The sequence below is a fragment of the Setaria viridis genome, chromosome 8 (assembly GCF_005286985.2).
Source record: "Setaria viridis chromosome 8, Setaria_viridis_v4.0, whole genome shotgun sequence".
Taxonomy (NCBI): Eukaryota; Viridiplantae; Streptophyta; class Magnoliopsida; order Poales; family Poaceae; genus Setaria; species Setaria viridis.
Genome location: NC_048270.2, coordinates 13552175 through 13569356, shown reverse-complemented (window position 1 = coordinate 13569356; position 17182 = coordinate 13552175). Strand labels below are relative to the sequence as shown.

The 17182-nt window shown below is 40.3% G+C and overlaps 1 protein-coding gene across 1 annotated transcript; it reads left to right on the top strand.

The window, feature by feature from the left end:
- Window positions 1-9807: 9807 nt before the first annotated feature.
- Window positions 9808-13941, top strand: LOC117833625 (F-box protein SKIP16). Its single transcript, XM_034713196.2, has 5 exons — window positions 9808-10150; window positions 12198-12908; window positions 13177-13392; window positions 13499-13605; window positions 13725-13941. The coding sequence occupies exons 1-5, from the start codon at window positions 9905-9907 to the stop codon at window positions 13801-13803; spliced, it is 1359 nt and encodes a 452-aa protein (XP_034569087.1). The 5' UTR covers window positions 9808-9904; the 3' UTR covers window positions 13804-13941.
- Window positions 13942-17182: the final 3241 nt, after the last annotated feature.

The window sequence follows — 17182 nt, the reverse complement described above, 5'->3', positions numbered from 1 at the left end:
TCTTCCCTCTCCCCTCGCCGAACACATCATCTTCTTCCTCTCTCATCACCGGCCGCATTCTTCTCCCCCATCTGCAGTGCGATGATGGCACGCCACAACCACAACACCCAGAGACAACTGTGCGATGCGCACGGTCGCTTCTTGTGAAGCCCTGCAACCTCAGGACCATCGTTGATGCGCGCCCTACATCCACCACAGGGCCGAGCCACTGGCGAGTAATCAAGACACCACTCGCCAAGAACCTCGACGACGACGTCAAGCCCAGAGTCCCAGACGTGCCACCAGGCTTTGAAGCAAGTGCTGCCTCCCCTAGGAACCAAGGGAATGGAGCGGGAGCCTCAGCATCGCGCATCAGTGATGACGTAAGCCGCCCTGCAGCATCTCCATAGTCTTAGATTTTTTAAACTTGAGTACCTGTGGATTTCGCCAGAAATGGGGTTGAGGAAGGAATGTGTTATTTTTTTAGATTGGATGCTCGCCTGTTAGTGCTAGTCTACGGTGTCCTAATTTAATGCTAGCCTCACTATCATGCGTGTGGTAAGCATTAGATAAAGCTTCACATTTGGTAAATATGCAAAAGGAATAATATTTTTTCAAGATGATGACATGCAATCAGTTCATTATGGGCTACTTGATAGCTTTTTTGGTAATATAAGCGTATATGTCTTAAATTTCCATTGCAATCACATCCTAAATATAGAAGATTCACTGCATGAAACATTCTAAATATTGTCTTATGGTACACTTATGATAGAATCATATAATAATATTTTGGGTTCGTAATCTTTTCATACCACATACTTAATATACAGGCCTATCAACAGAAAATTGAATATTGAATATTGTTCGTGGCATTTGATTCATCATTACGGACATGCATGTATATTCACTTTAGAAATGAAAATATTGATTCACATTATGTCAGTTGCTCTCCTCTTTATTATACAGTTGCCAATAATACTATACTTTAAATTAGATTAGTTAATAATCAGGGGTGATTTTGGCTTATTTAATTAGGAGCGAATTAGATTAACCTCTACTTTCATGAATGTTATCTACCCTCATCTAGATACATTCATGACTTTTGGTAACAGCACATTCTTTTATTCTATATATAAATAACTCTCTTTTATTTCCTGTAACATGCAATTGCAACAGACATCAATCTAAGGGATACAAATAGACAATTCTACCATTCTAATTCATCAATGTGTGCCATACTTTTTACGATCCAGTGCAGTTACCATTGTACAAAGGGTGCAAAGTTCTATACGATAGATATCCTATATATTCACTATGACCCTATTTTTCCTGAATAAAGGAGGATTCCTACGACTATGTGCTTTATTTCAAAAAAAATGAAAGTGTCGATGTCATTCTCTGCTGACAACGACGACGAAGGAAGTGATGATGTTCTTTCTGCCAAGCAGGTGATAGTCCTTCCCTTACCTAATCATCCCTCATTTACATACGGTAACATCATTTTTTGACTTGAAATTCCTGAAAAAAAACTGATGCTCTTGTAAAATGTTAGATCAAAGCCAAGGCGGAGGAGCTTCGCATTACTATCAAATGGAGGATGATGGCTGGCAAGTTTTATACTCTGGGATGAAGTATAGTTGAGGTTGCATGACTTTACATGCCTCTTTGCTTTACTCTGGTCCCATGAAGATAGACTTCGTACTTATATAGATGTTAGTTTGCTAATATATATGTAATGCATTCACTATGTTGGATGCCTCTGCCTTGTCTCGAGCACATAGGCAACAACTTTGTACTTATATGTGTTAATTAAGTACTTCACAGAAGGTAACACCTCTCATCTACTAATGGTTCAATCTGTTGCGTATGCTTGTCTGGTTAAATCTGTTCAATCATACTTATATGCGCCGTGTGACGCAGCTCCACTCGAGTGAGCGTATTATGTTTGATAGTTCGATTTTAAATGACTAGGAATTCTGAAAACCCAATGAAGTTCTTTCCACTAACAATGGTGAGCCTAGGTACCCACGCAGCTCCATTTTAAGTCAACATTGAACCTGTGGATACTGGATCTCGTCCACAAATCACACTGTCTACTTATTCTAGATGCCGTTGGAATAGGCGGGAGAAGATTAGATTCAAACAAGCACTTTTAATAGAACTATTGTAAATTCAAAATATGAAAATGCAGATACATGTGTACACAAACCAATTGTTCAAGCATAAAAACTACACCTAAAGCTTCAAGTTCATGCAAGAATAACACTAACTCAACATTTTTCATAAAAATAAACTGAAAAGAAGTACCCTGTTCAGTAAATATCACTCATATAGAAGTTACGTAAATGATGATTTTGAAAAAAGATGAACCTACCTGAAATCAGTGGACTCATGCTTATACAATTCCACAAACAGCTGAAGCTCCTTTATGTTTTCCTTAATATCAAGGACCTACAATATGTAAACATGTTAATAAACAACATTGCCTTAATAAACAATTGCACCTTCTTAAATCGGTACAAAAAATATTTGTATTAAAAGGTTTTGAAGTTACAAACCAGAGATTGAAGTTGGCTTATATAAGATCCAGCATGGGCAGATCTGCATGATGTTTCTTCAATTTCTTGGTCCTACAAAAATATACAAAATTGACACATTAGCAAACCAATGCCACAATAGTTGCACACTGATTGTGCAAACTAACAAATGAAATTTACCTTTCTGGTTAGGATGCTAGAAAGTGAAGAAACTTCTGCTCATAAAGAATGCAACTATAAGGAAGCATCCTTGTGTTTGGACAGTTCACTTTGCACGACACCCATTTCCCTTGGTAGTGATGACACCAGAGCTTTAAATTCTGAGATAACTTGGTTCCGACCTGACAGTTGCAAAAAATTTATTACTTCTTACTTTAAACAATGCCCAGAGGGAAAAGTATTTCAAGCATGTTGTGTTGTAATTACAGCACCAGGTTCTCTTGAAGCCTCTTCAAGTTTCAGTACTAGCATATTCTTTTCATTACATAGTTTCTCAACATCCTTTTCAAGGTCAGCAGATCCTCGGTGTAGCAAATCCTTGTCTATAACTTTACCTTTGTACTCCCTGTAAGTATTCTCTTATAGTCTTGGCTTTTTCAAACATGTAGAGAAAGATTGTGATCTCAATCTGTGAATTAGCTGCAAGTAAAAATTCCAAAAATTAGTCAAAATAAATACATAATACGACTTTCTTCTGAGCGAAGAAAACAACCACCAATTGAAAAGATAGCCGAGAGAGTACAAACACATACACAAAATCAAAATTCATAATAAACCATGCCATCCATAGCGCTTCAGCAGTCACGAAGAAAGCGATCGTCTGAGTGAAGCAAACACTTCAGGGTACACAATATTTTTTGTGTATTTTCCACATCCATTGTCACCATCTTGTATTAAAATCTTGAGCCCTTTTTTAGAAGTGACTGTTGACACTGCAACGTATAACTAACCATGCGAGCAAACTGGATTTCTTAAATATAGTCCAACAGCTGACAAAGTCTGCCCTTGACTCTTATTGATAGTCATAGCATAGCACACTCGAATAGGAAATTGACATATTTGCAAAGTAAAAGGCCACTTCTTATTTGCAGAAGTCAAAACGATACGAGGAACGTATACTGTGTCACCAATGTTAAAACCAGTAATAATACGTGCCTCCAGAATCCTATCAGTTAAATTAGTGATAATGAGGTGCGTACCATTACATAAACCAGCCGTCTGATTAAGATTCCTGAGAAGCATCACCGGAACTCCAACTTTAAGAACAAGGCAATGATCATGAAAATTATTAACCTTCAATGAATTCAAAAATTCAACCAGATATAATAAATCAACATCGCCAGCTATATCCGAACACTTAGAAACACAATCAAAACTCAAATACTCTTTCGTTTCTCCTAGGACCATTGATATCATTGCAAAATTAATCCCATCTACCATGTCATTAGTAGGAGACACAATGGCTTACTTGCACAAATAAGATTCGTCCTTAAAATTAAAATTAAAATCGTCATAGATTGCATCAATCATGGCTCGTATTCTATCGCTAGTACTAGTCACAACTAACATGTCATCAGGAATTTGTATCCAAACACCACCATCCCTAGTTGCATGAGAAACAGTAGGTAAAGTACCATCACCTACTCAAAGAAACCAAACACTAAATTTAGAGAGCTCCTCCTTAGCAATGGAATCCAAACCATCTGCAACTAATCTCATATTCATTGTTAGCTCCAAAATAATAACAAATCTCCATAGTGGAGAAATAGTAATCGTAGCATCCATTGTCTTTGAGCACACACCACCTTCAACAGCAGGTAGAAGCTGTCTTAAATAACCACCAAGAACCACAACCATACCACCGAAAGGCAATAATCTCATATCTGCATCATTCTCTGACATAATATCGTGTAATGAGCGATCCAAAGCTTCAAAACACCGTTTATGTGTCATCAGTGCTTCGTCCCATATTATTAGAGACATTTTTTTCACGAGATCAGCTAGCATGGTACCTCTCTTAATATCACAAATTGTAGTCTCATCAATGTCTATTGAAATCTTAAATCTTGAATCTGCAGTTCTGCCACCCTGTAGTAACAATGAAGCAACGCCTGATGATGCAACAGCAAGGATGATCTTTCCAAGAGATCCAACACATGTAATTATATTGTTCCAAAGAAACATTTTGCTAGTACCTCAAACACCTGACATGAAGTAAAATGCAGGTTCATTACTCATGACACTTCTAACAATGGAATCATAAGCAATCCATTGACAATCATTCAGTCTACTGTACAATAGAGGAGCCTGATCTACCAGTGTAGCAATGTCATATGCCTCTTCATCATCAATAAGGAGATTTCGAAAACCTAAATTCGGTGCTGAAGATGGCAAATTGTACTTTGTAATTGAAACCCCATTTTTAGAAAGTAACTCAGATAGCTCATCAATTACCATACCTCTCAGCTGTGAATCAGGTACAGAATAAGAAGAACTGCCCATACGCTTTTGAAGAACATAGTCTATATCATCAGCCATGGATCGCTAACATCTATCAAATAAAGAGGCTTCATTAGAGACACCACAATACATCACTATTAGCATGGATAAAGATCGTAACTGAGATCCGGTAGCCTAGCAATTTGCTTCAGCGAAAGCAGCAAACCATTCGCAATCATCACCCAATAAACCTTGTGCTGAGCAAGCCTCTTTAAACGTGTCATACAAAATTCCATTAACCGTACGTACATCCTCATAACATTGAGCTCTTTGGCAACTAACAGAAGCATTCTGAGATAGTAATTCTCACCCTGAGAAGGATGAACATTATACATGCGTCCAATCTTATAGGCCCCACTGCCCCTGAGTTTCCACAATCGTGAGGAGCTATCCCATGTCCACCTAGTAGGAAAATCACAATATGATAATTCACGAGCAGCAGGATACTTACGATTTGCCACAAACCATTCAGTCAATGTGGTCTTTTGGAGAAAAGGAGTAGCAATCAAAGTCGCCAAGTTAGCTCCAGTGGCATATGGCACCGTATTCATGTTAGGTAAATGAACTGCCAATCTCTCAATAGCTGGAATCTTGTGATGCAGTTCAAAACCAAAAATATGCCAATATGCTTCCTTATCACATATATATCGACATTGAATATGCTCCATTATTTTGTCTTTAGCATATGGCACACCGGATTTATCTACTGACCGCAACCTTTTATTCATCAGAAAAGTGCTACTCGATGAGGCCTTCCTTTTCCCAGTCCTTCGAAATGTAACATTTGCTTGTACATGTCCCTTCGTCACATACTTACACAACTACTTAGCAATGTTTGACTGATTGCAAAATTCAACATTTATATGTGCTTGATATCTCTTCAACAACAACATATTGTAAGGAACCACATAACGATTATCCAATCGAACACCATTCTTAATAATGTACCATCCCATATCATGTTGCTTGTGCATAATGAAAACAGTAGTAGTTTCTGCTTGAAATTGCTTAGGAAAATACTTTGAACACAAACTATTCTTCATACAGGGGCAATTTTTATTATCGTCACCACATGGACCATGCATCATAAATTCTTCCATGACTGCATATCGGGATCTTCTTCAGGATCTGGTATTTCAGCGGATATATACTTATCAACGGCTGAAATAATGTCTGCCGCCGCTATATCTTGGAGCCAAACCAATATATGAGCATGTGGCAACCCTCTTTTGTGAAACTCGACACTTCGCAAACTGAAAGGAAATTGCTTTGTTAGTATGTAAATCGTACAACAACGGTCATACAAGATAAATCCAGGCAAAAAAAAATTATGATACCGTTGGAAAATGGAATAGAACCCAATAATGCATAAATTATACGTGCCTACCTGCAACAATAGGTCCAAAAATAGAACAAGACTTAATATCATTCATTAATTCGCTTAGCTTCATATGATACACCCTATAGCCAAGATCAGGTCTATTCGATGGCCGTTGTCCATACTCCAACTCCACGGTCTCTTTTATTTCTAGCCATTTTGGATTGCATGTAAATGTCGTAAAAAAATGAGGAATACCATGCACCCTACATATAGCAACTGCGTCTTGAAATCGCTGAGTTAAATACCATCAACCACCAATGAAAGAAACCGGAATAACACATTGTTTTCCTATAGAAGAACCATCAATGCAACCTCTACTCATAGCATAAGTAATGCCTTGAAAATGTTCACATCTAAAGTCATCTTGGTGATTAGCTATCCAAGTCAGCCTACATTCTTCTATGCAGGCAAAAATATCAACTGCTGACTGAAAAGACAACCTTCCACAACATAAATATGGATTAGGCTGATCTCTCCTATAATGACAATTATAACAAGCATACTCCTTCATGGTTACATTTTTTCAAGCACCAGCTTGTAACAAATCCGTACGCCTATACGAAATCCCAAGACGAAAGTCCTGCTCGCCATAAGGAAACAACAATGGATATTGTAGTGCCATATAAGCGGGATGAAGACAAGAAATGTGTTGCAAGCTAGATGATATACTATCCACTATGATATCTCGTTTATAATTCTTAAGTGAAAAATCACCAACAACTAACCTAGCTATTTCAATCACTGTTGGCACATTCAACTGAACAGGATCATCTTCATGTGCACCCACAATTCTTATACCTATATGTTCACCACCATGCTAAGCAAGAAGATCACGTGCCTTTCTGAATTGCTTCACCAAAGGGTTACAATTATCCAGCATTGATATTAGACCATTAACAATTTCAAGATCCAAGATGGTATCATCACTATCCTCAGACACAATAGCTGAAATTCTATTCCTAATTTCATGCTCTGTATCATATATGTAAAATTGAGCAAACTTAGGAGACTCATCTTTAGCAGGCATCAAAGAACTAATACGATGATACACTAAACCATTAATTTTGAACAATAAGGGCCACAGCCGTCATTAATTCCATCATCGATATTAGCACCCATAGAAGTAAAAGCAAACAAGGAATTGTATTGCCTAATTCTATTCAAGAAATTCTTGCACGGAGAATCTCCATCAAAATGCTGCAAAGAAGCTAAAAACTCTGGCACTACTTGAAAAGACGGCAAAAAGAACTTGCCACCTCTGCAACATAGATGGTAGATCACACGACGTTGTGTCAAATCATGCTTACTACATTCTCCATACCAAAATATAGCACCACAAAATGCGCATTCATAATCAATAGTACCGTAGTATGACCGATCAGGATAAGATACTGCTTCATCCACAACAAAGTTTCAAAAAAATAGATACAATTAATATAACACGCAATTAAAACAAAAGAGTACTATACATATCCTTTGATTACCTTTCAAAAATTCAATATAGTCCGGAGCAAAACGCTCCCAAGAAACTGAGGGTATATTTCACAAAAAAAACCTATTTGCAAACTAACACCAACAAAGTAGTTTATAGAATAAACAAAAATTAGTAGAAAAATAGAAGGAAGAAATTCAGCGACTACTATTACAACACCTACTCTTCCAAGATTACGTAAACGCCAATCCTTCATCCGAAACCACCTCCGCTTACGAGCATACTCACGAGACACAATAGGAAACATACGTCTCCCTTAGTCAAACAAAGTAGAACAATAATCAATGCTGGAACATATATTTGACAATTAAAAAACAACAAATAAAAAGAGTACTCTATGTACTTACATCGCCTATCGATGACACCCAATTCTCCCATCAATTCACCAGATCCGATTCAAATGCTTCGGCAATAGGAAAAATAAACATGCATATATACAACCACGAATGAATATAATGTGATTAACATGAGAAAATAAATGGATCAAACGTAAACGCACACACTAAACTAAAATAAAAACTAATAAGAAATTTTGACGAATCGAACACAAACACATACACTGAGTTAATTCTAGGAGACGTTGATGACGTTGCCTTCGCTCAGAATCTCGCGTACAATGACGACCTGTAGGTGGCGACATAAAGCTGAAACAAGTCCTCCAAATTTGAAAAATGCAAAGTGTGAAATAGGTACAACAAAAAGAATAGAAGTCTTGCGACAAAGCATTTAAAGATAAAAACGCACAAGCAGCGCCTTAAATCTAGGAATCTCAACACGTAGGCATTGAGTTGTAATCAACAAACAAGAACACGTCAGCACGTCATCCACCAAAAATGTTTGTTTACATCCCTCAAGTTCTTGGCTCATCAGTTCTGGGTCCAGGGGGGTTGCTCCGCCCTGAGGCGCTGGGCTACGTATCTTCGTTCCACTGGTTGGAAGCCTCAAGGATAAGGATGTGCTTGATTGCTTTGTGTTTGTTTGTGTTAGATACTTAAAATTTGTTGCAGGTGGCAGCGGTGGTGTATACGTGTGCATCGGCACACTGTTGACGTGTTCTTTGCTACGCTGAGTTAGGCCACAACTGCAACAAATTTTATGTATCTAACACAAATAAACACAAAGCAATCAAGCGCATCCTTATCCTTGAGGCTTCTAACCAGTGAGACGAAGACACATAACCCAGCGCCTTGGGGCGGAGCAACCCCCTGGACCTGGAACCGATAAGCTGAGAACCTGAGGGGCTTCTCGCAGAACTGCGCGCTCCGGTGGCCGCCCTAGACGGCCAAGCTGACCGCCATCGGACGGCCACGAATTCGAGACGACGTGGCCAGGTCCGAGAGGCCGTGGCAAGACCCCCCATTAATAGACCACAAAACAATCAAGTGCCCCCTCCAGGGGCACAAAGCGGACATGAAGGCCAGCACCTCGGGACGGAGCATCTCGAGCCGCGGGCACGCAGCGAGGGTGGGCGGCGGTAGGGGGCTCCTCGTAAAATGTGAGGCGGGCACCTTTTCGCAAAATCAACACGATTTCCAGGGGCACCGTGCAAGAAAAACGAACGCATTTACTGTAGACCGAGGCCTTCCCAGAACCCGAAATCGATAAGTTGAGAACCGAGCTCCTCACGAAGCTGCGTGCTTTGGTGGCAGCGTCGGGACCGCCGGATCACCCGTGACCAGACAGTCGAAAAAAGACGCGACGTGCCCCGTACAGTTGGACGCGGCAGCACCCCAAGAGAGTTGATTGCTTCTTGGGCTGGTAAGGAGCTAAGGATACTTCGTGGCCCAAACCAAAGGTTTTCCTGAGTTTTGCCTATCTTGATCATTAGCAATCATCTCTATATCTATCTCTATCTTCCAGAAAAGTCTCACCGACCTGGTTTGCCTCTGTTATTTTGCTCCGGTGGGGCCCACCGCAGCTTCGAGTACGGACGAGTCTCCTCCCCATTCCGCCACCGCAACAGACCCCGTCCCCTCGAGTTCCCCCACAACCCCGGAGCGCGCCGCCACGCCGATGGCGTCCCCGCCGCCGCCGGAGCCAACGCCGGCCGCCGCGGCCGGGCTGGAAAGCATGGAGGGGCTAGCCCTGGACACGGTCATTTCAAAGGCCGGCCCGCGCCCCGCCGCGGCGCTCGCCTGCGCCAGCAAGCGCCTCCGCGCTGCCGTCGCCGACGATTCCCTCTGGCGCCGCTTCTGCGCCGACGACCTGGGCCTCGACGCGCCCGTCGACCCCGAGGGCCGGCCGCTCCCGTCCTTCCAGGTCCGCCCATCTTAACTCTGGTTCCTTCGTTTTATTTTTTTATTTTTGGTTCCTCCCGTTTGTGAGAATTGCAGTTATCAACGAGCAAGTGATACCTCTGCGCGATTCGATTATTGCTTCTTCTTTTTGTCTTGTTGCTCTTGTTGTTCATTGTGATTGGAACATTGAATGATTTTTTTTCTTACCTGGTGCGGAATTAGTGATGCCACAGCGTAGCGTAGCCTTGAATTCTACAGGTCATTTCGTAGTTACGACCAAGGAAATGGAAAAAATAGAAGCTTAGAGCAAGGAATCTATTGACAATTTCAGAAAAAAAGAGATGCTGGTATCCAGAGCCATGTAGAATTGGATATTGAGTGGGGGTGAGGGTGGTGAGGAATGCACAAATGTGAACTGAAATTCATTGTTTTGTAGTTGATTCAATGGATGTTTTATAGCTCCATGTCAGATTAGCCAAGAGTAGCATCTAAATTAGCATGCTAAGAACTCTTTCTTGGTTGACCTGAAACTTATTTTATTAAACTAACCTGGATTTTAAAGCAATGGAACAGGGATAAAAATAAACTAGTTAACTGATCCACCACTTCCCATTTGCTTCACCAGCTGCATCCCTACTTACAACTCATCCGAACAGAAATTTCCTGTCCAGAGGGGCTGCATTCTGTTGTATTTTGCACCGGATTTAGGACCAAGATCAGTCTTCCAAACACTTTGTCAGCATTGGAATACAACACATACTCGTTCCAAGGTGAAGGAAAATCACAGCAGAAAAGGATAATGTCAAAAGTAGTGCATTATGTTCAAAGGACTGTAGCACCCTCCCGTTGTGACGAAGTATCCCATTTACAATTGTCTACATCTATATGCAGCAAAGCATATCATATTCTTGTGCAGAAGAAGAAAACTGGTTTATTCATTCCTCTTTCGGTATGATAACAATTAAATATTTACTCCGTTGTCTCTTCTTCAAAAAAGAACTTCTCGCAATGATGATATTAGCAATAATTCATACTCTTTCGAACTTGTGCTTCACTCAATATTTTTCTCTTATTGCATGGTTACTCAGGTGCCATTCTTTTAGTTGTATCCAGGGTTTCATCTGCATCATTCATGAGACTACACATTCTTGTGCGATTATCTCATGATGTTGGATCTGAATCCAAGCGCTATTGTGTGTAAGGGGTAGAGTATCACAATACATCTTCTGTTCTTGTGTCATGACTTGATACTATTGCATCTTTTCTAACAAATGCCAATATGTTATACGACAACAACCAAGTCTGTTAGTTCCAACTTCCAAGCAAGTTGGGGTTGCCAGAAATAAAACTGAACAACTAGCAAAATGGGAAACTTCATATAAAAATATATAAAAAGGCGTTAATAATAGTAATATTACTAGGTGTCTAAGGCCTAATTCATTATGTATCTAATTATTCCTACTAGTTTTCATAAAGATTAAGTATTCGACTGGCTGACCATTACCACAAATATCATGACCAATAGGTTCTTATTCCGTTCTGTTGTTCATGCATGGACTTATTCATCTTTACATATGGTTTGGGTGAATACATGTCTCAATTGCATCCTCTTGAGCACTTGAACTTATTTCTCAGTGTTGCTTGATGTGCTTCATTCTTCATGCATGATAAATTCTTGGAAGCAAGATATTTGGGTTAAGGATCAGGTGGCATTTAGCTACCAAAATAAATAGTTTAGCATGTTGGACAAGAAGTAATCACTCGCCAACTTTTTATGCATAGTCTATAAGGAGCTTGCAGAATTTTTCTTAAGGGAAGGTATGCAATCTCCATGCTATATCTGTAGTCTGTTGTGAATGTTTGGTTTTGTTGCACCCCTAATATTTGTTCTACATCATAGTAATTCAAAAAAGAACAAGCCAGGAGATCTCAGTTCGTGTCTTTGTTGCTTATGAACCTGCAATTTTTTCGTTGAATGTTTATCTGTCGTGTTATTTACACTTATCCTAGAATTATAAATTTCAAACAAATGTTGGTGTCATTGTATCAAACTTCAATTTGTTTTTCAGGTTGCATATAAAGTGTGGTTGGAGTCTTTTGGCATGTACCCTTTATCCTTGGTAAAGAGAGTGAAAGAATTCTGGGGTTCTATGAAAAAATGGTTGTCTGAAAACTTTCCTGAGGCAGCCAAAACATTGTGCAAAGGTGTTTCCGAAGCTCAATTAAAGTCGGCAGAGGATGATCTTGGTTTCAAGCTCCCTATGCCCACAAAGCTGCTGTATCGCTTTTGCAATGCTCAACTGCCTTTTAGTGATAACGATGAAGCAAATGTACGCAGTTCCACTCATGGAATAATTGGGGGCTATGCGTTTTATGATTATTGGGTAAATGTGCATTTATCACCACTTGAGCAAATAGTTGAAGAGACAAAACAGTTTTATCGTGAGTTCCCTGATGTCTTCAATGGGCGCAAACTCATTATAGTGGCGACATCATGGTTTCATCCAAAAACATTTATCCTAAATTGCTCAAATGGTGAACTTTATGTTGGCACAAACAACTTACCAGTAGGAGAAATGCTTCCTTGTGTACCTAAAGCATTGGTAAAGCCAACTGATAGTGATCTACCCCAAGATGGATTACTTCTGTGGCTGGAAGAGCATCTCAGGCGTTTACAGAATGGAATGATCAAGACCCGTATGCTGTTGAAGTCAAGGTATATCAGCTTATATCCAGAAGCACCGCCATTATGTACTTCAGCCATGACAAATGGTGTTAAGGTTGTATTCTTGACTTCTTACAGAGTTGCATAATCATCTAATTCAACATGAAGGTGTCATAACTCCCTATTGTTCATGCTTATACTTCAGTAGCAACACATATGGTTTCTGACTACCCAGATTGTCTTTTATAAGTGCAGTGTGTGGACTATATTTTTCTTCATAGGCTCTAGTTTTGTAACTGCAGCAGTATGTATTGCATCCTGTATATGATTCTCATGGTTGATCTCTTCTGAGCGTTGATCTGACATATGTCTGATATCGATAGGTGCGTGCATCTGCTGTCTTTGTGCCAGAACATCCTCAAACTCAGGGTCATGAGCGAAGTTTGTTGTACACTTATTCAATTCGCATGTCAGTTCCAGAGGCTTGCATGCTAGGTGGTGTGTACTATTCTTCCTGCCAGCTTCATTCACGCAACTGGACCATTCGATCAAGGGACAGGGTTGTTTCTGTTGTTAGTGGGGAAGGTGTTATTGGACAGGTATGCTGAGATCAGGAAACAAAGATACATTCTTTGTCGTTAAATGTGCAGCTACATTTGAAAGATAAAAAATAGCTGATCTATCTAATCGGCGTGCCCTCTGCAGTATCCTGTGCTGTCACCTGGTCGGGATGAGTTTGTCTATGAGAGCTGCACGCCACTGCCCAAAGGGCCTGGATCTGTGGAAGGCTCTTTTTCATTTGTGCCTGGCAAGTATGTTCTGATTCTGCAGTAAAGTTACATTTGGTTATATAATCCTAATTTTGACCGATTGGAGATCTATTATGTTCCATACGCCTCACATTATTTGTCAATCTGTTTTCCTTTGTAAGGTTGAGCCGACCAGAAGGTAAACCGTTCGAGGTTACAGTGGCGCCATTCCCTCTGGAGGTGCCAGAGTACATCTTCTGATGTTCGTCGTGAGAAATAATGTATCTGTATGTATGGTAGATGCTTCTATCAGATCTGGTACATGCTTGGTGGAGCAAACTTTGTCTATTTGGTATGATCTTGTTGGGGTAATGTAAGATATGGAACCGTGTTCTGTTACTTGATGTAGCAATCATCATTAGTCAATAACCATAGTGATATCAGCCTAGGAACCAGCAGATGGGCCTCAGTTACCAGGATCCTGAGTCTGCGCCGAGCTAGTGGGCTGGACTACATATGGTTATGGAGGCAAAATCTTGAGGCATGGAAGCCCACGAGAAGGGGCCTCCTTGTGCTGCTCCACATTGGGCCATCCATTATAGGAAGGACCTGCGGACCACATACATATTCGGCCAAGTTTTGCACCCAGAATTCCAACTACAGTTTCTTCCTCATCCCAGCTGACAGGGACAATTATATACATCTAGTACAACAGCTAGCCGGACATTATGTCTACCAAATGGGGGGACTGTTGTACTTCGGTGACAAAATAAAGCTGGTTTAGTTTGCGAGATACTGAATCAGAGAGAGCCATGCATGTTAAGCGAGTAATTGTACCTTCCTCTACCTCTGCATGTGCTTAGTATTTATTCACTCTGTCCATGCAAATCATAACTCAACTGCAAATGAGAGTACATCTCAGGATTATATAAGAAACAAGATGCATCTTAAGACACATCCTTGATAACCGAGCAAGCTTTAGAAATGAGCATCTTCTGTAACATCATCACTCTCTTGACCCAAGATGATAGGACTGAGGGGCATCGGCTACTTGCAGACATCACTAATGAATAACTAAGCGAGCTTTGGTGGCTTCGATGGCTGATAGGAAACCACAATTGTAGCTGGGAGTTCAGGTGGAGAATGCATCTTGAGTGTGTGTTGTACAGTCGCTCGTAGACGCGCAGTTCTTCAAGGATATCAGCTTTGTCCTGAGCATGACGCAGGATTGAAAGCCATATGGACTGGTCCAAGGTTCTTGTATGAAGCGTGTGGCAGGAAGAGATTCCTAACGATTTCGGGACTCTAGGGGACGTTTAAACATACAAGTGTAATGCTTCATTGCATCATTAGCAGATCTCCTTATAGGCCTTAGAACTCCTCCTACATGCGCTGTAGGCTTCACACAACGGTCCTCTTTCTTAATGGCCCCCAAGATTCGTCTGGTAATATTTATCTGCGATGAAAACAAGAACATTCACCAATCAATATGTAATATTGTGTTAAAAAAATCCTTATTGTGGCACCTAAATAATATGCATCATAGAACACATTGTGATTAGGCTAATACAATTATAGACATTGTTACCAATGTGACTGTAAGACTGTGATACTTTAGTACATGAGAAAGATGTCTCGATGTGTACTGAACCACTGAAAGTGGTATTGCGGACATAGGACCACCACCAACTCTCATATCGGTCATTATTATTCACTCTCAGCTTGTACACATGTGCGACTTGGAGAACAAAGAAATGACACTTTTAACGCACCCCATGTATATATATGCTAAACAAGGAGCATGCCACTGAAGAAAGCAAACGATATCAAAATCACCAATCTTCACCAAGTATAGTTGGAGTGATAGGCATCGGGAAGGACCCGGCGAGTGTGACATGTATTTCAGGTCTGCTGGAAAATACTCTCAGATCAATGTCCAAAACGGTTATAGGCGCTGATCGAGAGAAAAACTAAATTTCAATCGACTGACGTCGAGACATCTTTTTTAAGACCGTTCCAAAGTATTATTCGTTTTGGTTTTTCTAGAAACATAATTTTTGCTATGAATTTAGACATAGTACATATAAAAACTATACACCTAGAAAAGTCAAAATTAATAGTAATTTGGGATTAGACTATAATTCGCTGGTCACAGTACGCAGCATGCCTGCGCATTTCTCATCTTATCACCTGCATACTTTTGGGATATAAAAAACACGTGGAACGTACACGTTTCACATTTGTAAGCCTGTGTCAGTAGAAATGCTGGATATTGCTAGCAATGGCACTGGAGTACTTCAGTGACAAAAATAAAGCTGGTTTAGATTATGAGATACTGAATCAGAGAAAGCCATGTCTCGAGTAATTGTACCTTCCTGCCTATGCATGTTCTTTGTGCTTATTAGTTCTGAGCAGGCACATTATGTCCTTTCTACTCGGCTGCAAAATTGGAGTACATCTAAGAACTACTCCCTCTTCAAAATTGTAGATCGTTGTTACACCCGGTTTGAAAACAAAACCAAGTGCTACTTATATGTATGCCAGGATCTAGTTTCATACATATAGTGACATCTTCAGTGAATAACAGTAGCAATATTACGTAAAGGAAAATAAATCAAGACTTATGAGTCTATCAGAGATATACAGCTTCATCCTGGAAACGGAGGCTCCAAACTTCACAGGCAATCGACTGGGGGTTGTGTACGCTTAGAACTCAGCATCATCTATAAAAAACTTCACACACCTTCCTTTTTTAAGCAGCAGTAAGCAAGGGTGAGTACACTTATGGTTGGTACTCAGCAAGGCCACAAGAAGTAACCAGAATAACAATTTAAGTTCATCTTCAAGTTTAATTAATCATGTAAGGGTTCAGGCCGCTCTTGACCATGAGCACAACTGATATCTCAATTTTACACTCTGCAGAGGTTGTACACTTTCACCACAAGTCGCGTAAGAGTTTAGAAGAACTTTAGACCCAACCATGCCCTGCAAAAGTAGGCACTTATCACACTACCGAGGTGTGACGCATAGGGACGCTACGAGGCCTTTACAAAGATTGCCTAATAAGTGGTAACCTGCTAAGGTTTCGGTGTCTGGTGCGCATAAACCTCCCTAATGGGCATAGTGTCTTAGTAAAGCTCACTTCCCAAGGGGACTGGGCTATACAACGACTCATTCCCCCTCTTGCCCTTTCGGTAAGATTATCTAAAACTAGAGTCTCTAATTAATTAGCTAAGACTAGAGCCATATAGTTCTTGTGGTTGCACTATTTTCCTGGGTGGTCGCTCCTTGTTCCAATTAAAATTTATCATGATATTATAAACAAAGCATAGGTAGGAGGATGGTTAGGGACACTTGCCTTTCTCCAACGAGAAGTTACTCTTACTGCTCTTCAGTTCTTGTTCTCTTGAGATACTTAATCTTCAAATCTTTCGAACAACGATCCTTCTACTCGAAGCATTCATTGGCAAAAGCATACAAAATAAACAAACAAGTACAACTAAGAACAATACACCAAAACAAAAGTCTTTAAAAGAACGCACTAAAGGATAGGGCTCGATTCTAAAATCACGCAAATGCAGGAAACGCTGAGAACGGAACTATGGTTGACAAGGCAAAACTTCGAGCGGTTTGATTTATA